At 43.4% G+C, this 25,383-nt stretch overlaps 1 protein-coding gene across 3 annotated transcripts in view; it reads left to right on the top strand.

Annotated features, from left to right (window-relative positions):
* Positions 1-25,383, top strand: part of prima1 (proline rich membrane anchor 1) — a 121,280-nt gene that overhangs the window by 36,139 nt on the left and 59,758 nt on the right. The window contains exon 4 of one of the 3 annotated variants that reach the window (XM_055640080.1): positions 19,087-21,822. The exons of the other annotated variants lie outside the window; for them this stretch is intronic. Within the exon in view, the coding sequence (XP_055496055.1) occupies positions 19,087-19,186 (100 nt within the window). The 3' untranslated portion in view covers positions 19,187-21,822. Of the gene's footprint in view, positions 1-19,086; positions 21,823-25,383 lie in introns of those variants that run through there. 3 annotated transcript variants of the gene reach the window in all.

Here is a 25,383-nt window from a genome sequence, read left to right as displayed (position 1 = left end):
CCAGAGGTCTTGCAGTGGTTCAGTGAGCCAGCAATTCTCAAGAGTGATTAGTGATGAGCAAATAAATACCGGCCTTACCAGTGACGCCCAGATCCTGGTAAAAACAAAACCAGCCTGAGGGACCAAAGAGCCTACTCTTCATAAGTTCTTGGGGAGAGAATTACAAAGATTCCTCGGTCTCTGAGTGAAGACATTTCTCGTACTCTCTGACTCGAAGGCAGATCTCTTATTTTGAGACTGTGGCATTGTAAAGGGCAATATAAGGCAATGATTAGGAACATCTCCATCGAAGGCCGCAAGAAATTCGTTCTTCGATGGATGAAAATCATCTATTTATATATTTAATCCTTTTTTTAGAGCAGAATAAAAGAATAAAAAGCAAGTGTGAAACAGCATACAAAAAATCACAGGATTTATATCCTGGAGCCTGTAAATTCACTGCACTGTGGGAGTAAGTTCACCAGAGGTCTTGCAGTGGTTCAGTGAGCCAGCAATTCTCAAGAGTGATTAGTGATGAGCAAATAAATACCGGCCTTACCAGTGACGCCCAGATCCTGGTAAAAACAAAACCAGCCTGAGGGACCAAAGAGCCTACTCTTCATAAGTTCTTGGGGAGAGAATTACAAAGATTCCTCGGTCTCTGAGTGAAGACATTTCTCGTACTCTCTGACTCGAAGGCAGATCTCTTATTTTGAGACTGTGGCATTGTAAAGGGCAATATAAGGCAATGATTAGGAACATCTCCATCGAAGGCCGCAAGAAATTCGTTCTTCGATGGATGAAAATCATCTATTTATATATTTAATCCTTTTTTTAGAGCAGAATAAAAGAATAAAAAGCAAGTGTGAAACAGCATACAAAAAACAAAACAAGAATATTTATACAGTGTCATAAACAATATCTATAAATACATGAAATTGTATGTGTCTGAAAAGGAGCAGGAGGAAGCCAAAGCTTATTAATTCCCACCCCTTATTCAACTGCTTATAATTATCTTATACAAATTTAGCAGCTATATGTACACCATATGTACACCAGCAGCTATATGTACACCAAATTATTTACATTTATACACTAATCAAACATTTACAAAGCCGTACAAGAAAGAGAGAAAAAAAGAAAAGAAAAACCCCTCATATACTGTACAGTATCTTAGTCATATATACAACCTATCACCCTTCCCAATACAATCAGTATAAATATCCCACTCACAATCACCTATCATCCCAATATCCTTTAAAAAAAGTGTTTTTGTACATCTTTTTAAACTGAATTTATGTTTGTGCCAAGTTTTATCTCCTGTTCCAGACCATTACACAAATTCACACCACAGATTGCTATGCACATACTTTTAAGTGGTTTGGCAAAAGACTGGTTGTTAGACTGCCAGAAGTGCATTTACTAACGATTTGATAGCAACCCTGGAGCATGAATGTGACCAGGCTGCTGTTAAGTGTTGCTATAAGTTAGATAGAAGTAGTACAGGTATACAGAGGTGTTCAACTTTAGAGAACAAATTTGGAGTTGAAAAACTACAACATTAAAGCACATAAAACCAAAGGATGAACTTCAACACATCTAGAGATCGCAGATGTAATTTAAAGGAACTCCTAGATTATAAAGCTTTGCTGGAGGGAAGATTGCTGTTCTATAGTCTGGTTGCCTTCTGATCCTTATGGGTATTGGCTTCAAAATAACAGCAAACAGGTTCATCAGGGATCAAAGTTAGTCAAAGAAGCTACTTTAGATAATCTGGCAATGCCAAAGAACACATTTCCCTGATGGTTGCAAATTAGTGACATGATGTAAACTGCAGAAAGAATCCTATGAATTTAAAGGATTCCACAACACTTTTTGCAACTATTCTGGAAATGTTTAGAGTATCCTTAACATGTAGTGGCACAACATTGAGGGGAACATTTCCTCTGATTACAAAGTCTAAAGAGATGGGGTGATAGTGGTGAAAAAAGCAGCAATTAGAAAGAAAACACACATAAACAGCGTGTGCTGGAAATCCAAATAAAAAACAGATGATGCTGGAAATACAAGCCTTTGCCCTCTCCCAGATGTGGAGAGAGAAAAATAATTTAAAAAAGAAAAAAAATTTTAAGCTGGTGAGCTTTCATGAGAATTAGGAAAAGTTAGAAATTGAATTTTTTGATGTTGTAGAGAAAGGTGGAGAGGAGGGAATAGAACGGAGACGGAGAGAGACTGAATGATAACACGCTGCATTGCTGGCGTTGAGAGTGTGATGAAGGCTTGATGATCACAGGTGAGCTGTCAGTAGGAGGTGAATGATGTTAGGACATTCACTGATCTGTGCCATTAATTCCAGAGGCCAGAAAAAGACCTGGAACTGTTGGGAGTCTCATGAATAAACAAAAACTTTACACAATGTCATTAAATAGATTCTATTTAAGGGTTCACTACATAATGAATTGTCCTCCAGCCCATCCTACCATTGGGCACTGCACATTCTGAGCATTGCTCTTCAAATATTAGGTAAAGGAATGTTTACCTGCTGATAGAAACATAGAAATTAGGTGCAGGAGTAGGCCATTCGGCCCTTCGAGCCTGCACCGCCATTCAATATGATCAAGGCTGATCATCCAACTCAGTATCCCGTACCTGCCTTCTCTCCATACCCTCTGATCCCCTTAGCCACAAGTGCCACATCTAACTCCCTCTTCAATATAGCTTGATACGGTTGATAAATATAATTGATGTGGTTTTTTTAATCATAAATAATTAAAAGCATAACCAATGGCCCACTGTTTGAGGTCACTGTGGGTCACTGCCTTCTTCCTTTCCCTTGTCTAAGGACAAAAAAAAACTATCCTCCCAGGTCAACCAGCCTTTCCAGTTTGTGTTAGATTTAGTGAGCTCTAAAGAAAGGTAATTGGAACACCGTTTTTCTCTTCCCAGTTGTTATTTCCAGCAATCCCCATTCCCCCCCCACCCCATAAAATTCAAAAGATATATGGATGGGTACATGGACAGAAAAGATTTAGGATATAACACCGGGTGGGACCCCTTGGGCCCCGTACGCCCCCCCCCCAACGCAATAATCCACCACTCACGCATTCCCCTAATGCAACCCGTTTCTACCACTCACCTGTTTCTCCCAAAGTAACCTGTTCCCCAAAGTGATATTCCACCACTCACCCATAGCCCCCAACTTCCCCTACCCCCCCCCCCCCCCCCCCCCCCCCAAGGAAGGAATGTTCTGGAAATGAAACCTCCACACTCCCCCCACAATGAAAACCCCCACGTGGGGGGCGTCGGCACTGACCTCTCCCCCCCATCCCACTCCCCCACAAGGAAAGTTCTGGAAATTAAACCTTAAACCTCTCCCCCCCCCATTCGCCCCCCCCCCCCCCCCCCCACCCCCCCCCCCCACCCACTCCCCCCCACCCCCCCCCCCACCCCCGCACACCCACCCCCCCCCCCACACACACACCCCCACACACCCCCACTCACCCACCCACACACACCCACACACACCCACACACCCACATACACACACACACACACACACACACACACACACACACACACACACACACACACACACACACACACACACACACACACACACACACACACACACACACACACACACACACACACACACACACACACACACACACACACACAGAGAAAAACCTCCTCCCAAGACGGGAAAGATTTGGAAGGGTATATGGGCCAAATGCAGGCAAGTGGGATTAATGTGGATGGGGCATCTTGGTCATCGTGGGCAAGTTGGGTCATTGCTGTTTGAACCGATGATTCTATGACTCGATTTCCAGCAGCTGCAATCTCTTGTATCTCACAGTTCCAGTTTTTACTTTAATTTCTCTCTTCTGAACTTTGTTCTCTTCTGCATTCATGTCCTAACAAGCCTTCACACTCTCTCAGCTGGTACCATCAACATTTGTTGGCACTTATAACCTCATGTTTACCATCACATCACAGGCATTCCTGTGATTCTATCCATCTTGCCTTGCCTCTACAACCTAGTATACGATTGACCTCTAACCTTTCCTAGTTGACATGTCTGTAGCGCTAAACAACACAGTAGTAAGTATTCCCAACATTTTCTGTTTTTGTAAATAGGATTAATATGTTTGAGAAGGTTGGATGCATCCAATACTCATTAAGAAACAGGCCACCCCTTTTTATGATGCATAATTATGACACAAAGATATTTTATAACAACTGCAAATCTCCATCAATAAGGACTTAAATGTGGATAAATGTGAGGTTATCCATTTTGGTGGCAAAAAAGGGAAAGCAGACTATTATCTAAATGGTGGTCGATTGGGAAAGGGGGAGATGCAGCGAGACCTGGGTGTCATGGTACACCAGTCATTGAAGGTAGGCATGCAGGTGCAGCAGGCAGTAAAGAAAGCGAATGGTATGTTAGCTTTCATAGCAAAAGGATTTGAGTATAGGAGCAGGGAAGTTCTACTGCAGTTGTACAGGGACTTGGTGAGACCACACCTGGAGTATTGCGTACAGTTTTGGTCTCCAAATCTGAGGAAGGACATTATTGCCATAGAGGGAGTGCAGAGAAGGTTCACCAGACTGATTCTTGGGATGTCAGGACTGTCTTATGAAGAAAGACTGGATAGACTTGGTTTATACTCTCTAGAATTTAGGAGACTGAGAGGGCATCTTATAGAAACTTACAAAATTGTTAAGGGGTTGGACAGGCTAGATGCAGGAAGATTGTTCCCGATGTTGGGGAAGTCCAGGACAAGGGGGTCACAGCTTAAGGATACGGGGGAAATCCTTTAAAACCGAGATGAGAAGAACCTTTTTTCACACAGAGAGTGGTGAATCTCTGGAACTCCCTGCCACAGAGGGTAGTTGAGGCCACAGTTCATTGGCTATATTTAAGAGGGAGTTAGATGTGGCCCTTGTGGCTAAGGGGATCAGGGGGTATGGAGAGAAGGCAGGTACGGAATACTGAGTTGGATGATCAGCCATGATCATATTGAATGGCGGTGCAGGCTCGAAGGGCCGAATGGCCTACTCCTGCACCTAATTTCTATGTTTCTATGTTAAAAATAATATTTCATGAAGCCAGAAGATAGACACAAAAAGCTGGAGTAGCATCTCTGGAAAAAAGGAATAGGTGACGTTCCGGGTGGAAACCCTGCCATTTGTCTAGCAACACCACGGAATAAGTATGTTTTGAGAATTGTGGTGCAGCCCAACCTGCTCTGGTGTAACATTGCTACGCTACATTGCTTCATCAATTTATACTTTTGATATCTATTCATAAGTAATTGAATCATAATTAGCTAACATTAATTGAAATATTAATTTATTCCACAAATTTAGTGGCATATTAACAGGGTGCTACCAGTAGCAACCCTGATGCAACACATGCCTTTTAACATTATTTCAAATCCAGCTGACTTTGCAGAAAACTTGCAGAAGTTAGCAAAAAATGCAGCTAAACCGCCAGATAGAAACATAGAAATGAGGTGCAGGAGTAGGCCATTTGGCCCTTGGAGCCTGCACCGCCATTCAATATGATCATGGCTGATCATCCACCTCAGTATCCCGTACCTGCCTTCTCTCCATACCCCCTGATCCCCTTAGCCACAAGGGCCACATCTAACTCCCTCTTAAATATAGCCAATGAACTGGCCTCAACTACCCTCTGTGGCAGAGAGTTCCAGAAATTCACCACTCTCTGTGTGAAAAAAGTTCTTCTCATCTCGGTTTTAAAGGATTTCCCCCTTATCCTTAAGCTGCGACCCCTTGTCCTAGACTTCCCCAACATCGGGAACAATCTTCCTGCATCTAGCCTGTCCAACCCCTTAAGAATTTTGTAAGTTTCTATAAGATCCCCTCTCAATCTCCTAAATTCTAGAGAGTATAAACCAAGTCTATCCAGTCTTTCTTCATAAGACAGTCCTGACATCCCAGGAATCAGTCTGGTGAACCTTCTATGCACTCCCTCTATGACAATGAGGGAGTGCAGAGAAGGTGGCAATGTTTATCTATTGAAACATTAAGATAAGTAGTTAACGATTTCTACTAGTCATTCAGTTGGTTGATAATGTACCGAGGGTAATGAAAGAAAGGTTAAATATTGCCTTGAATTTATGATTGATAATCTCTCCCCTTATCTGTAATGTTGGCACTTTTGGCCATATTCAGTCCAGAGCTGCAGAGAGGTTTGGAACTATGTTGGAGGCCAAAGTAAGTATCAATGAACATGTAATCGGCGGGTACACAAAAAAGCTGGAGAAACTCAGCGGGTGCAGCAGCATCTATGGAGCGAAGGAAATAGGCAACGTTTCGGGCCGAAACTGTAATCGGCGGGTATCTGCTATTTGGTAATACTACTGTGACAGTACCTTCCAGTCCAGTACTAGTCATCGAAAGATGGTCTGAAAAGGGCTGGATTGCACTTGTCTAACTTTTTGTATACAGGAATACATAGGTGATTATCCACTTGCTAGGTAGATGATGTTGATATTTCTGTACCCAGCAGTTCATTTATTCAGCAGACCAGTTACAGTTTACACACGGACTCTTCTGACACACATTTTTCTCATTCTGTTGGCACAATACTGTAAATTCAACTACTTGACAGATTTTTCATCTGTGGACCAGAACTATATGATTAGTTTGATGATTCCAGGGCACTGTTGGAATGGGGATGTGGTGAAATTTCTCAATGATAAATTTTGATGATCACTTCAATGTTCTTTGCTTCAAATTACAAAATAATATTAGGGCGCTGATTATAGACAATAGGTGCAGTAGTAGGCCATTCGGCCCTTTGAGCCAGCACTGCCATTCAATGTGATCATGGCTGAACATCCCCAATCAGTACCCCATTCCTGCCTTCTCCCCATATCCCCCGACTCCGCTATCTCTAAGAGCCCAATCTAGCCCTCTTGAAAGCATCCAGAGAACCTGCCTCCACCACTAGACGCAGAGAATTCCACAGACTCACAACTCTCTGTTAGAAAAAGTGTTTCCTCATCTCCGTTCTAAATGGCTTACCCCTTATTTTTAAACTGTGGCCCCTGGTTCTGGACTCCCCCAACATCGGGAACATGTTTCCTGCCTCCATCGTGTCAAACCCTTAACAATCTCATATGTTTCAATAAGATACACTCTCATCCTTCTAAACTCCAGAGTGTACAAGCCCAGCCGCTCCATTCTCTCAGCATATGACAGTCCCGCCATCCCCGGAATTAACCTTGTAAACCTACGCTGCACTCCCTCAATAGCAAGAACGTCCTTCCTCAGATTAGGGGACCAAACCTGCACACAATACTCCAGGTGTGGTCTCACTAGGGCTCTGTACAACTGCAGAAGGACCTCTTTGTCCTGTACTCGACTCCCCTTGTTAAACCCCTTTCTCATGGGGCAACTTGATGCAAGAGTTAACCAGAGTTGAACATCGTGGGAACCTCGTGCGATAACCGTACGGCATTCGTGGACCACAGTGGCGCTAACGGCAGGTAATCGTGTAACTTGGTGACTCGGGGAGAAAATTCAAACAAGCTTGAATTTCTCCAAGAGTGACTTGTACACTTGTGGTTGAACATTGCAACATTACATGCACGTAGTGGCCAGTGCGATATCCGTAATGACTCTTGCGTTTACCGTGGGAACTCCTGCGAACGGTGAACCCGGAAGCTGGACAGAGGGGACAGAAGGTGAGTAAATATTGTCTTCTGTGGGATTGAATTTAAAAAATAAAGATTTGCATCCGCATATGGACATCAACTTATGAGTTATGTTAATGAGATTCAAGAAAATAACTATAATCTTTAAAAGGGACTTTACTGAAAGGTCCCGCATTTTTATGGTCCGTGAGAAATTTTTCACATGTACTTCTTTGAGAGATACAGCTCGGAGTCCTCGCCGACCAGCGATCGATGCCTTTCCGAAGCAGGGTCCGGAACGCTACCAATCAATGTTCTCCAGAGACCCGTGTAAAGGAGTGAACTGCACATGCTGGTTTAAAACGAAGACAGACACAAAAAGCTGGAGTAACTCAGCGAGTCAAGCAGCATCTCTGGAGAAAAATAGGTGACGTTTCGGGACAAGACACATCTTCAGGCTCAATTCCGATTAGGATGTCTGAAGAAAGGTTCCGATTCGAATCGCCACCTATTCTTTTTCTCCAGAGATGCTGCCTGACCCGCTGACTTACTCCTGCTTTTTATGTTTTTCTTCCCAGATCTGACTTACCTGCTGAGTTACACCAACATTTTGTGTCCTTTTGTGCGTATTAACCAGCATCTGCAGTTTCTTTAGACATTACCCAACTTCAGATTTTAGAGATATAGCGCGGAAACAGGCCCTTCGGCCCACCGAGTCCGCGCCGACCACCTATTCTTATACACTCCAGGGACAATTTTACAATGTTACCGAAGCCGATTAACTTACAAACCTGTAATCTGTGGAGTGTGAGAGGAAACCGGTGCACTCGGAGAAAACCCACGCGGTCACAGGGAGAACATACAAACTCCATACAGACTGCACCCATGGTCAGGATCGAACCCTGGTCTCTGGGGCTGTGAGGCAGCAACTCTACCACTGTGCCGCATGTAGTCAGATTTAATAAATTGCTGGTGTTGCTTCCAAAGACAGAGGCATTGATAATATTAGATCAGAATTGTATCTTTCCACTAATAGAGTCAATTATTAGTCAATTAATAATAGAATCAATTATTGTTGGTGACATTTCACCTACGAATATCAGACTATTTTCGCAGAGGTAAGGGCCAATTAGGCCTAGCAAAAGGTATGAACACTTTTAAACATTTTTTTCCGACTATTTTGTCAAATGCAAATACAGGGAAAATGATCAAAGTGTTCACATGGCTCACTCTGTTAGAAGCGTTCTGAGTTTAAATGTTCCGTGTATTCCTTCTTAAATTATAAATGTTTGTGTGGCCAGGGGTGCGGTTGAGAACAGCTGGGAAAGGGCGGAGGGGGCGTCACGAATAACAGCGTTTCCCTGGCCATATTATGGCCCATTCCCCAACCGTAACATTAATCAAGCTCTGTCTAACTCCGCCTTCACACCATCCCCCTGTGACATGGGTTAGTCATCGCTGGGCGGGCTGTGGGCCGAATGACCTGCCAACAGGAGTCAGAGACTTGACACTGAGATCCATTGTGCAGGAAGGAACTGCGGATGCTGGTTTTTACCGAAGATAGACACAAACGCCACCTGTTCATTTTCTCCAGATATGTTGCCTGACCCATTGAGCTACTCCAACATTTTGTGTCTGTGTTCACTATGAACATTGAATTATTTAATTTTAGATAACTTACAATCTCTCTCTTCCCCGCCCATGCAGTAAATGTCGGTTAACCAGGCCAAGGTTTGCAACGATGGTTCCCTCTTGGGATCACACTATCCCTAGCCAACAATTGGCCTATCAGGGAACCAAATATAGACATAAAGTGCTGGAGTGACTCAGTGGGTCAGGCAGCATCTCTGGAGGAAAGGGTTAGGTGACATTTCGGGTCGGGACCCTTCTTCAAAATACTCTGCTGAGGTCATCTGTTGTTGGCCCTGATTTGTCCCGGTCTTTTCTTGCTTCCAGTTCCCCCCTACAATCATCCCGAAGAAGGGTCCCGACCAAAAATGGAATCTATTCCTTTTCTCCAGAGATGCTGCTTGGCCCGCTGAGTTACTCCAGCATTTTGTGTGTAACTTGCTGATTCAGACAGTTTTTGATTATAAAGGATTCTGTGCTGACTCTTTACTATGGAACACACGTTGGAAATTTAAACTTGGGCACAACTAACATCGTCTTACTACCGTGGGAACTCTTTAACTCAGCAGGCAGGCAGCAGTTGATTGTTGCTCCCTTCAGTTTCCCAGGGGGTCGGGACGGGACTGGAGTTGGGAGGGAAAGGTGGGGGAGTCGAGGGAGAGGAGGGGGAGACAGATGGGGGTGTCTTCATTTACTGGCGGCGGGTGTCTGTCACTGAAACAGGCAGGTGAGATTTCACATCCACCTTGTGTGTGCCTCTCTCTCTCTCTCCCTCCCTCCCTCTCACACAGGCTGAGAGACTCTGCCTCTGTGAGTGTACGTCTCTTTCTCCCCCTCTCCCACACACAGGAAGACCGAGGTACTATGCTCAGTCCATCTGTGTCTCCCACATACACAGTAAAACTCTGCTTTGTGTGTGTATATACGTCTCCCCTTATTTCTCTCCCCCTCCCCACCTCTCTCTTTCTCCCCCCACACACAATAAGACCGATGTATTCTGCTTAGTCTCTCTTCGCTCCCACACACACAGATAGACCAAGGTCATGTGCGCTGTTTCTCTTCTGCCAGTCACCCCGAAGCACATCACACTGCCTCTGTGCCTCTCTCTCTGTCTTTCTCCCCCTCTCTCCTAAGTAATGTGGCATCTTCCTGCAGTAAAGTCACGGCATTACTACAGGCATGTCTCCAAATGAGCCAATTCAACCAAGGGAGGATATTTATAGTGTGTGAAAAAAAAAAGTGACATAATTTGTGCCACGTGATGATTTAATTACACTAGACAGTTCACCACGTTCATTCAAGATTTAACGGGAAAGCTCGGGAGCCTCAGATCCTCTGGCCACTAGTATACCAGGAAGATTGTTTGTGTCCTCCTTATTGTGTCCTTCAACTCATCCGCCATTTCCTTGTTCCCCATAATAAATTCACCTTTTTCGGTCTTCAAGGGTCCAACTTTGGTCTTAACTATTTATTTCCTCTTCACATTACCTAAAGCGTGGATAGGGGAGAACCAGTGGATGTGGTGTATCTGGATTTCCAGAAGGCTTTTGACAAGGTCCCACATAAGAGATTAGTATACAAATTTAAAGCACACGGTATTGGGGGTTCAGTATTGATGTGGATAGAGAACTGCCTGGCAAACAGGAAGCAAAGAGTAGGAGTAAACGGGTCCTTTTCACAATGGCAGGCAGTGACTAGTGGGGTACCGCAAGGCTCAATGCTGGGACCCCAGCTATTTACAATATATATTAATGATCTGGATGAGGGAATTGAAGGCAATATCTCCAAGTTTGCGGATGACACTAAGCTGGGGGGCAGTGTTAGCTGTGAGGAGGATGCTAGGAAACTGCAAGGTGACTTGGATAGGCTGGGGGGGGGGGCAAATGTTTGGCAGATGCAGTATAATGTGGAGAAATGTGAGGTTATCCATTTTGGTGGCAAAAACGGGAAAGCAGACTATTATCTAAATGGTGGCCGATTGGGAAAGGGGGAGATGCAGCGAGACCTGGGTGTCATGGTACACCAGTCATTGAAGGTAGGCATGCAGGTGCAGCAGGCAGTAAAGATAGCGAATGGTATGTTAGCTTTCATTGCAAAAGGTTTTGAGTATAGGAGCAGGGAGGTTCTACTGCAGTTGTACAGGGTCTTGGTGAGACCACACCTGGAGTATTGCGTACAGTTTTGGTCTCCAAATCTGAGGAAGGACATTATTGCCATAGAGTGAGTGCAGAGAAGGTTCACCAGACTGATTCCTGGGATGTCAGGACTGTCTTATGAAGAAAGACTGGATAGACTTGGTTTATACTCTCTGGAATTTAGGAGATTGAGAGGGGATCTTATAGAAACTTACAAAATTCTTAAGGGGTTGGACAGGCTAGATGCAGGAAGATTGCTCCCGATGTTGGGGAAGTCCAGGACAAGGGGTCACAGCTTAAGGATAAGGGGGAAATCCTTTAAAACCGAGATGAGGAACTTTTTTCACACAGAGAGTGGTGAATCTCTGGAACTCTCTGCCACAGAGGGTAGTTGAGGCCAGTTCATTGGCTATATTTAAGAGGGAGTTAGATGTGGCCCTTGTGGCTAAGGGGATCAGAGGGTATGGAGAGAAGGCAGGTACGGGATACTGAGTTGGATGATCAGCCATGATCATATTGAATGGCGGTGCAGGCTCGAAGGGCCGAATGGCCTACTCCTGCACCTAATTTCTATGTTTCTATGTTTCTAAAGAAGCTTTTACTATCCTGCTTTATATTCTTGGCTAGCTTGCCTTCGTACCTCATCTTTTCTCCCCGTATTGTCTTTTTGGTTATCTTCTGTTGCTCTTTAAACATTACCCAATCCTCTTGCTTCCCGCTCATCTTTGCTACGTTGTACTTCTCCTTTATTTTTATACCATCCCTGATGTCCCTTGTCAGCCACGGTCATCCCTTACTCCCCTTGGAATCTTTCTTCCTCCTAGGAATGAACTGATCCTGCACCTTCTGTATTATTCCAAGAAACACCTGCCATTGTTGTTCCACTGTCATCCCTGCTAGGGTCCAACTTTCCAGTCAATTTTGGCCAGCTCCTCCCTCATGGCCCCATAGTCCCCTTTATTCAACTGTAACACTGAAACCTCCGATCTACTCTTCTCCCTCTCCAATTGTAGATTAAACCTGACCATGTTATGGTCACTGCCTCCTAATGGCTCATTAACCTCAAGTTCCTTTATCAAATCCGGTTCATTACATAACACTAAATCCAGAATTGCCTTCTCCCTGGTAGGCTCCAATACAAGCTGCTCTAAGAATCCATCACAAAGGCACTCTCTACAAACTCCCTTTCTTGGGGTCCAGTACCAACCTGATTTTCCCACTCTACCTGCATGTTGAAATCTCCCATGTGAGTGCGACTGGCCGGTAGTCGTTGAGGCTGGAGATGTTGTTTTTTTTGGGCAAGGGGACTATGGTGGAGGACTTCAGACAGGGTGGGACAGTGGACTGGGCCAGAGACTGGTTGAAAATCCTCATACAGACTCCAGCCAGCTGGTCTGCGCAGTCCTTCACCACGCGTCCAGAGACGCCGTCAGGTCCAGTAACCTTCCTTGGATTGATGGCCCGCAGCGTGCGCCTCACCTCATGCTCCTCTATCTTGAGGGTTAGGCTGCTGTGGACCATGTGGTGTGATGTGGCTGTCTCGGGTGGCTCCACTTCAAAGCGAGCAAAGAAGAGGTTCAGCTCCTCTGCCAGCGAGGCGTCACCTTCAACAGCTCCAAGGTTGGTCTTATAGTTGGATCCCCTGCCACACCTGCCTGCTGTTGTTACTGTCCAGGTGGTCCTCTATCTTCCTCCTGTAGTTTGATTTGGCCTCTCTGATGCCTCTCTTCAGGTTAGCTCGAGCCGTGCTGTATAAAGCCCTATCGCCAGACCTAAAAGCGGTGTTCCTCTCTTTTAACAGCCGCTGGACCTCCCGGGTCATCCAGGGCTTCTGGTTGGGGTAGACCCGGATGCGTTTGTCCACTGTGACCGTGTCCATGCAGTTTTTAATGTAACACAGTACACTGTCTGTGAACACCTCCAGGTCCCGGTGTTCAAACACCTCCCAGTTGGTCCTGTCGAAACAGTCCTGCAGCTGCTGAGAGGTACCATCAGGCCAAGTTGTGATGGTCTTTGTGATGGTAGGAGCGGTTTTCCTGAGGGGGGCATATGCAGGAATTAAAATCAGGGACATATGGTCAGACCAGCATCTGCAGTTCCTTCCTACAACAAGTGATAGGTGAATATAGGTCAGGGACAAAGACCAGAGATGAAAAAACAAAAAGTGAGATAAGGAGAGGGAAGGTAGAGGAAGGAATGTACCTGGACATACACTAATCTATGCTCAGCATTCAGCAGAGGTTCATTCTCCTCAACAAATTACTGTTGTTCAGTTCTATTGGATTGTAATTCTGGACCAAGGTGCATCCTTCCATTTCTTCATCGTGGCAAATGAAAGCATTCCATTGTTTTTGGTCCGTTGAATGTGATCCAATTCTCAAGCTTGTCTTGAATATACAACAGAGCCTGATCCTGATGCTTCTCATCAATCATGATATTAGGATCACTCCTTGTCCTCCGTTCTTTGTACTTGAGGTGAGAGCTGGCGGTGGGTGGGGGGTGCAATTGTCCTGCAGCCAGGGGTGGGGAACGGCTTGAGGCGGGGGTTGTCTGGGGGGTGTCCTGCAGCCGGGGAGGGGGATGGCAGCAGGCGGGGTCTGTTGGGAGGGTGAACGTTCTCCAGGCGGGGAAGAGGGACGGCTTGATGGATGGATGGATGGATGGATGGATGGATGGATGGATGGATGGATGGATGGCAGCATGGGACTAGTTTATTAAGCTAAGTTTGGAGCTACAGCGCAGAGACAGGCCCTTCAATTAGAGAACGTACAAAAAAGGGGACAAAAGAACAGGCCCTTCAGCCCATTGAGTCCACACTGAACACCAATCCCTGCACACTTGCACTATCCTACACATACTAGGGGTGATCTACATTTATACCAAGCTGATTAACCTACAAACCTGTACGTCTTTCGGGTGTGGGAGGAAACCGAAGCACCAGGAGAAACCCCACATGGTCACGGGGAGAACGTCCAAACTCAATACAGACAGTCCCTTAGTCAGGATCGAACTCGTTTCTCTGGCGCTGTAAGGCAGCAACTCTACCGCTGCGCCACCGTGCTGCCTAGCATGTAACAGGGCATCTTGGTTGGCATAGATGGGTTGGGCTGAATGGCCTGTTTCAATGTAGTATGACTCTATTCTGTGTTAATAAATTGACTTAAGTTAATGATGTATGGGCTTGTGGGCCACTAACGTTGATGGGAGTTTAATTACAAAGAAGTGGATCAGACCAGGTGGATTTTCAGCAGTTCTGTATTCCTCGCAGAACATGTTATGGCCAGCCGCTCGTTCTTTATTTTAAGCATTATCTAAGGAACAGGATTGAAAGACTGGATAGATTACTCTCCTCACTACCACATGCCTCATAGCGTTTCAACGCTAGCAGTAACTCTTGGATGTAATGGTTTCTTGATCCTCTCACTGCTGAGTCTGCCAAAGAATCTATTATAATATTGCTTTGTCACTCTGTAACTGTCTGAGACTGACTTTGAACTTCATGGACGTTTCCCTTGAGCTGCTCCACGCACAGATGTACTGTTGCAGAGTGTCGGGATAATTTTACCAATTGTGCACTGAACCTTTCCTTTGTGCTTCCCTCTCCTCGGGCACTTTCACTGAATAGCTAGCTGGCTTTAGTCTACTCCATTCATTCTCGTGTTCGCTTATCGAGCTTCCTTTTGATTTGGGATGCATAACCAAATGATAGTGCTCCCTCTCTTCTCCTTCACTCTATAATTTGCCCCATCCAGATTCAAGGCCAGTTTGCTCCCAATATTGACTTTTACACTCTACCTCAAAACACATGGCAATAATAAACCAAACCAAACATTAAGAATTCTGTACTTCTAAATATGTTAATTGTGTCATCTTACTGTTTTGCCATAGTTATGTAATTATTAAAGTATCACTGTAATATTTCCATCTTTGTTTTTATCTTGTGCCATTTCAAAATGCATTTTTATTTTAGTATTTTGAGTCCTTTTCTCTCTCTTTCCTGTGTATCACATCACCATCTTTATTGAGCGGGTGCAGCAGCATCTATGGAGCGAAGGAAATAGGCAACGTTTCGGCCCGAAACGTTGCCTATTTCCTTCGCTCCATAGATGCTGCTGCACCCGCTGAGTTTCTCCAGCTTTTTTGAGTACCTTCGATTCTCCAGCATCTGCAGTTCCTTCTTAAACACCATCTTTATTGATATTGGTTTTGGATCACTGCTGTCACATGTACCAAGATACAGTGAAAAGCAATGGTTTGCATGCTTTTCGGTTAAATCATTCTATACACGAGAGTAATAGGTAGTGCAAGGAGGAATGGAGAAAAGTTCTACACCCACAATGAGGCAGGTTGGAAGATTGGGACTACACTCTAACTTATGGGAGAACATTCAGAAGGTTGATGACAGAAGGGAAGAAACTTCCTGAAGATGCAAGGAACTGCAGATGCTAGTTTACAAACCAAGACAAAGTGGTGGAGTAGCTCAACAGGTTCGGCAGCGTGTCTGGAGGACATGGATAGGTGACGTTTCGGGACAGGACCCTTCTGCAGACCCACTGCGGTGGTGGGGGAGGAGAAAGCTGGAAGAGAGGTGGGTGTGGGACAAAACCTGGCAAGTGATAGGATAGAATGGACACAAAATGCTGGAGTAACTCAGTGGGGCAGGCAGCATCCCTGGATTGAAGGAATGGGTGACCTTTTGGGTCTGAAGAAGGGTTTTGATCAGAAAAATCACCCATTCCTTTTATCCAGAGATGCTGCATGCCCTGCTGAGTTACTCCAGCATTTTGTGTCTATATCTTCGGTTTAAACCAGTATCTGCAGTTCAAGTTAAAGTGAGTTTATTGTCATGTGTCCCTGTATAGGACAATGAAATTCTTGCTTTGCTTAAGCACACAGAAAATAGTAGGCATTTACTACAAAACAGATACATGTGTCCATATACCATGATATAAATATATACACACGTGAATAAATAAACTGGTAAAGTGCAAATAACAAAGTGGTTATTAATAATCAGAGTTTTGTCCGAGCCAGGTTTAATAGCCTGATGGCTGTGGGGAAGTAGCTATTCCTGAACCTGGTTGTTGCAGTCTTCAGGCTCCTGTACCTTCTACCTGAAGGTAGCAGGGAGATGAGTGTGTGGCCAGGATGGTGTGGGTCTTTGATGATACTGCCAGCCTTTTCGAGGCAGCGACTGCGATAAATCCCCTGGATGGAAGGAAGGTCAGAGCTGATGATGGACTGGGCAGTGTTTACTACTTTTTGTAGTCATTTCCTCTCCAGGGCGCTCAAATTGCCGAACCAAGCCACGATGCAACCGGTCAGCATGCTCTCTACTGTGCACCTGTAGAAGTTAGAGAGAGTCTTCCTTGACAATCCGACTCTCCGTAATCTTCTCAGGAAGTAGAGGCACTGATGAGCTTTTTGATAATTACGTTAGTGTTCTCGGACCAGGAAAGATCTTCCTACAACAACTGATAGGTGAATATAGGTCAGGGAGAATTTTGACTGGCAGATGGTTTGACAATGAACAGAGATGAAATAAAACAAAAAGTGAGATAAGGAGACAAGGATAGAAGTGGGAAGGTAGAGGAAGGAATATTCTTTATATTCCTTATATTCCTTATTCGCGTTTGCTCGCTGAATTTCATCAAAAGTAAGTCAATAATGCCTTACTTTTGATGAAATTCAGCGAGCAAACGCGATAATTCCCGATATTTTGGACCTTTAAATCTCCACGGCAAATGTCCGCTGTTCACTTCCGCTGGATTGGCACCTTCAGTTCCCTCTTTAATTTACCTTAGTTTCTATCTTTTTTTACTGTAAATCTAGGTTGCTGTGCCTCACGGTCACCCCGACTGGCACAATAAATTGCAGATCAAAACCTGGCCGTTTTCTATGTTTTTAACGGGTGGGAAAGTGCGTGTTTTCCCATCCACTAACATGTACCGGATGTCTAGCATGTCCTCCACTTGAGATTTTCGGTTTCGTGAAATCACCCTATAAGTGGAGGAGGAAGGAGAAATAAGTTGCCATCCAGGTAGGGCATGATGAAGTGAAAGGGGGGACAATGAGGAAGGGGTGTTCCTGCAGTTCTGTTGTAGTTAATGGTTGCACTTGGCAGTTTAGTGCCTGTAGGCCAGTAAAGCCATGGGAGCCACGGTGACGAAAAGGTCAATACTATATATAATGCCAGAAAACTGCTCGACTGATGTCAGATCCTACTGGTTTAGTAGTTTAGTTTAAAGACAGTATAGAAACAGGCCCACTGAGTCCACACCGACAAGCGACCCCTGCACATTAACCCTAATCTGCACACATTGGGGACAATTTTACACTTATGCCAAGTCAATGAACCTACAAACCTGTACGTCTTTGGAGTGTGGGAGGAAACCGAGGATCTCGGAGAAAACCCACGCAGTCACGGGGAGAACGTACAAGCTCCGTACAGACAGCGCCAGTAGTCGAGATCAAGCCAGCGGTCTCCAGCGCTGTAAGGCAGCAACTCTACCGCTGTGCCACAGTACCATTCATTAACACTCTTAAGGGTGTGGAACTAAATGCCCTTTATAGGTAGTTTTAGGTACCTACGTGTAATTTAAGTTGGATACTGCATAGTTGATTTTTAATGTCCTCATGATGACCAAGCAGGTTTTTGCTTTGCTGGTGTTGTGCTCATCCCAAGAACAAAGTTCAAATGCCAGATGCACACTAAAGAATGTCAACCTCAATGACTTTAACCAACTTCAGAAAGCATCAAACATTTATGGAAGCGTTACAACAGAGATGTTATCAATGAGTCTATGAATGAGGTTTTATCAACGAGCTTATGAAGGATGATTTCTTCAGGCAGTGCTGCCAAGGTGGGGGAAGACCATGGAATGGAGAGATTGTCTTCTGCTGAGCATGTTATACACCGATGGATGTTTTTGCCTTTCCACTCTCCATACTCCCAGTAACCTTTGACTCTTTGAAATTATGTTACTCACAGCTGTGGGAGCTGCCATCGACTATAACCAAGGCAGAAATGATCAGAATTGCAGCCTTCAACTAGTCTAAGGGATTAAAGTAATTAATTCTAACTTGCAGCAAGAAAGTAAAGCTGAAGCCAAGCCAGGTCAGATCAGCCATGATCTTCATGGCAGACACATTTGAAGGGCCTATTCCCACTCTTATTTCTGATGTTCTTACAAAATAAAATTATGCCACAGATTCCTTGTTTGGACCTGAAGTAAGCTTTATTGAAAGGAAAATAAAAATCAAGTTTCTGAGATGTATTAAATGATTTAATGTGTGGTATTCTACACCAGGCTGCTTTAAATGGATGCATTCATTCAATGCAGAACCTTTGGAAAGTATCCATACTAACTACTTGCCTGGATGAGGGGCTGCTGACCAGTCTAATATGCATGGATAACACATTAAGTACTTTTGCAACTAATTTTGTTCCTGCCAAGCATTTTAGTAATACATTTACATGAGGGAGTGGAAAGAAAAAGATGAATTGTGAAAGCTTTCCTCATTTAATTCATTAATCAATGCTCAAGTTTCATTTTCTCAAAATAGTGGAGAATTCACCTAACCCTTCCTAAGAGTATTAAGTTCACGTTACTAATAAGTACTGACAATTAACACTTTTTTCCCTTCTGTTTTGTCTTTCCTCCCCGCACTGCCATTAGGAAGCCCATGCGAAAAGAAGAGAATGGGACAAGTCGAGCTGAATATGCAATGACTGCCCAAAACAGCAAAATGGCGGACAGAAATAGCGTACTCATTTAAACTTTAAAAAGGCAGCATCACCACCAAGTTGTTTGGAGATAGGAGTTTAGTGTGAAATGCACACTTACATGTGTGCTTAGTTTGGGGGAAAGAAAAGTCTTCTGAGGATAAGGACCTAATTTCAAAGAAAAGTGAACACACATATTCCGAGCAGAGAAGCAGCCTGCCCTTCAGTCCAGTTGACTAATAAGGTGGAGGACAAAGCTGCCAGATCAAATATGAAACAAGACCTCACAAAAGGCATAACTGTTGCTTGTAGCGTCCATGAAAAGCGATAAATCAAGACGTCTTTGTACCCAGGTGAATCTCAACTTGTTCTTGCAAACATTCAATAAATTCCAAATGTTATTACAATTAATTTGGCACCAGAAGCGCTGATGTTGGAGTCTTTACCTGCACGAATAAAACAGGTCACAATGAAAGAGGAGAAGATCACTTCCATAAAACCAACGGACCAACAAAGAACATGGCCGTCCATCATGCCAGGCACAACTGCAGGCTGATTGACTATGCAATCCCTTTCTTGAAGACATCTCATCGAAATGTACCGACCGATCCATTCAGAAAACATAGCCAGTCAGGTTTTGTGTACGACCTTTCAAACAGGTGCTTTTTATTCTTTGTTGGCATATCATAATTTAATCGATAAAGCCTTTTCTACACTGGCCAGTGTGATGTTCTTCTAAATCACAATAAAGTGTTTGATCAAAATTCACAAATTTGGTACAACACCAAGTTATTTTTGCCTCAAGACCAGGTCATGTGATTTTTATTTCATCAGGGTCAAATGTTTAATTTCTATGATAAATATGAAATAGAAGTGGAAGTAAACCGTATTGCCTTGTAGATTTCCTCCCACTTTTTTCCCCCTCCTGACCTCCCTCTTCCTCCATTCAAACATTATTGGCTATTCCTCCCTCCCAGGTCTACTTTCCAGCCTGATCAATGTCCAAAGTGCTGAAAGTCTGAGCCTTGAATATACATGACCACCAAGCATGGGAGGTGCATGTTGGCACAAGAATCCCAAAGATTCACTAAATCCTTAAAGATATCTCATCTCAGTCCGAATTTGGCGACTGCTTGCCCTGAAATTGTTCCCGCCAGTTCTAAACTCTCCAGCCAAATGAAGCCACCTCAACATATCTACCCTGCCAATTTCATCATGTTTTTCAATGAAATTCCCATTGTTCTGCTTAAACCTCAATGAGAATACGTTAATCTATGTCAAACTCTTCTCATAGGACAATCCATATCCCAGAAATGAACCTTAACATTTCTTCTGCACTGCTGACAAGGCAACCATATCCCCTTGCAAATTGGACAAAGTCCACTCTGTCCTTTTATGCAGGTCGATAAACTTACTTAGGAAGCAGCAATGATCCTGCTGGCTCCCCAGTAGTAATGGTTTGCCGATCTAAAAATGTAATTTGGACTTTTTTATGAACCTTTATTTTTATGCATCAACCTTTCATGCATTATCTTTTCAAATTGCGTTTTAAACAATAGTACTCCATTCCTTCTTACTAATCTGGGCTTTGAAAATGACCTCTGCCTAATTACAGTTAGCTAGCTGCCCCTCCAACTTTGTCAGACCAATTGATCACCAGTTCCCTATTATCTCTCTCACTTTTTTAATTAATAACTTTTGCCTTTCTTTCAAACGAATAGCATATTACAGAGCCTTATTATTAATATTGGAAGGTCATCTTTAATGAATCTGCTGTATGCAGATGCTAGGAAGCGGGCCATTAGATCCAAAGAATTTTAACTGCCATTAGCCCCCTAATATCTCAATTTGCCTTAGGTTTTCACTCTCATTGAAACCTTCTTTGCCCTATATTGCTGGTTAACTTGTGGAAACAAGGACCTGCAGGTGCTGGTTTACCAAAGAAAGACACAAAACACTCAGCGGGGTCAGTCAGCATCCCCGGAGAATATGGACAGTGAAGTTTTGGGTCAGGACTGGTCTGAAGCTCAGGGTCACAACCTGAAATATCACCCGAGTAACTCCAGTGTTTTGTGTCTTTCCTAGCTGGTAAACTTACTGTTTTCTGCAGTAAAAACACAAATATATTAGCTTAAAGCCTCAAATATTTCCTTTTTGCATGTCATTATTATTATGTCAATTAATATCATTGTAAGATTATTCCACCACACTGCCCCTGCATCCTCATCTGTCATAGTTGACCTCTGATTGTGGAACAGAGTACCATGATCTTTTGTTTTGTTTAACATCACAAAACCAGGATGAACCACTTTGTGTCACAGAAAGTACAATCATACGGTGCTTATCATTACTCATAAAGTGCTCCTTTACTCCATGGTCTTGACCTTCCATTTTATTGTTACAACCACGCTATGTGAATCCTCCCCTACTTTTTATTTAATAAAATGCATAGATGGTCATCCACAACTCACATTATCAAACATCCCCATCCCAGCCTCGTGTATCTGGAGTTTGTCCCAACAGAATTGCTCTCTCCCCAGAATATATTCCTGAGCCCTGGCAATTGAAAACCCTGCAGCATTCTGCATTCTTCAAGCCACAGATTTAACATTCTCATCTGTTCCACTCTGTGTGTGTGTGTGTGTGTGTGTGTGTGTTTGTGAGTGTGTGTGTGTGTGTGTGTGTGTGTGTGTGTGTGTGTGTGTGTGTGTTTGTTTGTTGTGTGTGTGTGTGTGTGTGTGTGTGTGGTGTTGTGTGTGTGGGTGTGTGTGTGTGTGTGTGTGGTTTAGATGTTAATTCAGAGATTAAACCTGTGAGATTGTAATTTTTTACTTTCTATCCTGATCGTTTAAATTATTTTTGGCAGAACCTTAGGCTATGTTCTTCCAATGTGCTGTACTTCATTGTCAAACTTTGAAAATAATCTTGCTACATTAAACATTATTGGCAGAACAAGTTAAATACGATTATTCAGAATGACAGATTTTATCTCGCCTTATTATTTAAGTGATTTTTCCTTTTGTAGATTTTTTTTAATATAATTTTCAACAAAGTTAACTTTCTGCTTTTTTAATCCAATTGTATTGAATGCAAATTAAGTCTTTGGGATTCAAAATTCTTTCACTAAACGATGACTGAAGTTTGAAAGGTGATTTTCAATGTACACATTTCTACAATTGGCTTTCAAAAACAAATGCAGTCCAGTGTAAAAAAGGCTTTAGCTTATTCAGCTAAAATACATCTAACTGTAGCATTTTGTAAAACCAAAACTATAATCCAAAGCTTTCCATTTAATTAAGAAACAATGATCAATTTCTGTGGTATCTGTTTAATAATATACACTACTGGTTTAACTTATCCAAATCTTAACTTGTACTTCCCGTAACTACTTTCATTCATGTTCACGAATGATATGGGATAACATTGTGGCTTATTACATATTCCACATACAAGAGCAAGAATGTACATAGAAGGAATGTAAGAATAATCAGCATGGCATTTGTTCAGGACTAACTCCATGACTGCATTCTTCTAAACAGTTTTCTAAGTATTTAGAAGCATGTAAGAGTAACGGGACATTGTGAAAATATATCATTAGTACATATCTGTTGTAACTTCTGCAATGGTGAAAAAAAAACTTGGTGACGATGATCAGACTAATATTGCTTGCATCAACATGTTACTAGTGGCTACTAGTGTAGTCAGATGCATTGTGGCCCTATTACATTCACAGCAAGGTTTATAAATGTTACGAAAATTCCTTCCAACCCTTATCCTTTCAGTGTTCTTTTGCCACCGAACCACTTCTCAATGTTTCCCAGAGATATTGACGAGGGGGACAATTCTGTCACAGAAAGTACAATAAACTTGAGGCTTAGTTTCCTACATTTGCAGTGATTCAGCACTGGTCAATTTGTAGGCCATTGGATAAATGCAGAAGGGATACTAGAAGCAAGAAACCTGACTCAGCTGGTGACGCTGCAACACAGGACTATGTGCGTTCAGAACAACACGCATATCATTGCAATATATGGGGGCTAAGCAATCTCACAACCAGCAGATCAGACCAATGCCCAGCTACTCTAGTTGTGAAGGAGATGCAGGCTGCAAGAACATGTCCATACTCACTGGTGACAAGTCCAAGCAGGCGAGAGTTTAGTTTAGAAATACAGAGCAGAAACAGGTCCTTTGGCCCACCGAGTCCACTCCGACAGCGATCCCCGCACTTTCACACTATCTCCCGCCCTAGGGATAATTTACATTTATACCAAGCCAATTAACCTACAAACCTGTCTGTCTTTGGAGTGTGGGAGGAAATCGAAGATCTTGGAGAAAACCCACGCGGTCACAGGGAGAACATACAAACTCCGTACAGACAGCACCCGTAGTCAGGATCGAACCTGGGTCTTTGACACTGTATGGCAGCAACTCTACCGCTGTGCCATCATGCTGCCCTAAGTTCTAAATACATTTTAATTCGTGACCATGTTCTGTGAGAAATGTTGATGATCTACCTTGGCTTCCTCCTAAGATTTCCACCTTCACAAAATCCTGTCCTCCGGGACTTTGACTTAAACCGTGAGATATCAGAAAATGGGAGCAAGCACTGGATACAGGAAAGGCTGTGTATCCAGACAAAATTTCCACCATAATGTGGTAGAGGAAGACCTATGTTCTTTTCCCAGCCACCTATCTAGCCAGATCTTCCAAAGCAGTCACTGATATCTACCCAATTAGGTGGAAAAAATTGGTGAGGTATCTCCTGTTCAACATAAAAACAGACCTGTCAAATTCAGCCAATTGCCATCCATTCCGCTAACTCACAAACATCAGCAAGCTAATAGAAGAAATATTCCACTGTGGTATCAGACAGTATTTATTCTCCAATAACATGGCCTGCAGATGCTCAGTTTGGTATGACCAAGACCACTTACTTCCATGCCCCATCACATTGGTCCAAACGTGAACTAGAGCTGAATTGAAGAAGATGCAGTGAGAGTGACTACACTTGATATCAGGCACCATTTGACCAACTGTGGCCCCAAGGATCCCGTATAACATTGGGGTCACTGGTTATCAAGGGGGAACACAATCCAATGCTGGTGATGCTTACTGGTCAACAATTGAAAATGATTGTGGTTATGGGAGGTCAGTCATCCTAGAACCTAATGGAATGTTGGCCTTCATAACAAGAGGATTTCAGTATAGGAGTAAAGAGGTTCTTCTGCAGTTGTATAGGGTTCTCTGGTAAGACCACATCTGGAGTATTGTGTGCAGTTTTGGTCTCCGAATTTGAGGAAGGACACCCTTGTGATTGAGGCAGTGCAGCGTAGGTTCACGAGATTGATCCCTGGGATGGCGGGACTGTCATATGAGGAAAGATTGAAAAGGCGAGGCATGTATTCACTGGAGTTTAGAAGGATGAGGGGAGATCTTATAGAAACATAACATTATAAAAGGACTGGACAAGCTAGATGCAGGAAATTCTTTCCCAATATTGGGCGAGTCCAGAACCAGGGGCCACAGTCTTAGAATAAAGGGGAGGCCATTTAAGACCTGATCACAATGAATGGCGGTGCTGGCTCGAATGGCCTCCTCCTGCACCTATTTTCTATGTTTCTATATTTCTAACCCTGACATCATTGCACTGGTTCCCAAGAATAGTCTCCTCAGCCCAACCATCTGCAGGTGTTTTATCAAAAACCTTCCTTCCTTTATATTTATAAGGTCAAAAGTGCAGATATTTGCTGATGATTTAACAATGTATCATTCCATTTGCAACTACACAGCAATCGAAACAGCCCATAACCATATGCAACAATGTTCAAGTATAGGCAGATAAGTATAGGGTGATTTCACAAAAGGTCAAATGAGTGTAGATCCCCCCTCACGTGACCGAAAATTTTAACTGGAGGACATATGTCAGTTCGGTACATGTTAGTGAATGGGGAAACACGCACTTTCACACCCGTTAAAAACATTGAAAACGGCCGATTTTTGAGCTGAAATTTTCTGTGCTAGTCGGGGTGACCGTGAAGCACAGCGACCTAAATTTTCAGGCAAAAAAAAGATAGAAAGTAAGGTAATTACAAGAGGGAACTGAAGGTGGAAAAACAGCGGAAGTGCTTAGCAGACATTTGCCGTGGAGATTTAAAGGTCCAAAATATCGGGAATTATCGCGTTTGCTCGCTGAATTTCATCAAAAGTAAGGCATTATTAACTTATTTTTGAAAGTGCGTGTTTCCCCATT

The sequence above is a fragment of the Leucoraja erinacea genome, chromosome 9 (genome assembly GCF_028641065.1).
Source record: "Leucoraja erinacea ecotype New England chromosome 9, Leri_hhj_1, whole genome shotgun sequence".
Taxonomy (NCBI): domain Eukaryota; kingdom Metazoa; phylum Chordata; class Chondrichthyes; order Rajiformes; family Rajidae; genus Leucoraja; species Leucoraja erinaceus.
The sequence above is the reverse complement of the archived record's forward strand: the minus strand, read 5'-3'. Positions and strand labels throughout refer to the sequence as shown.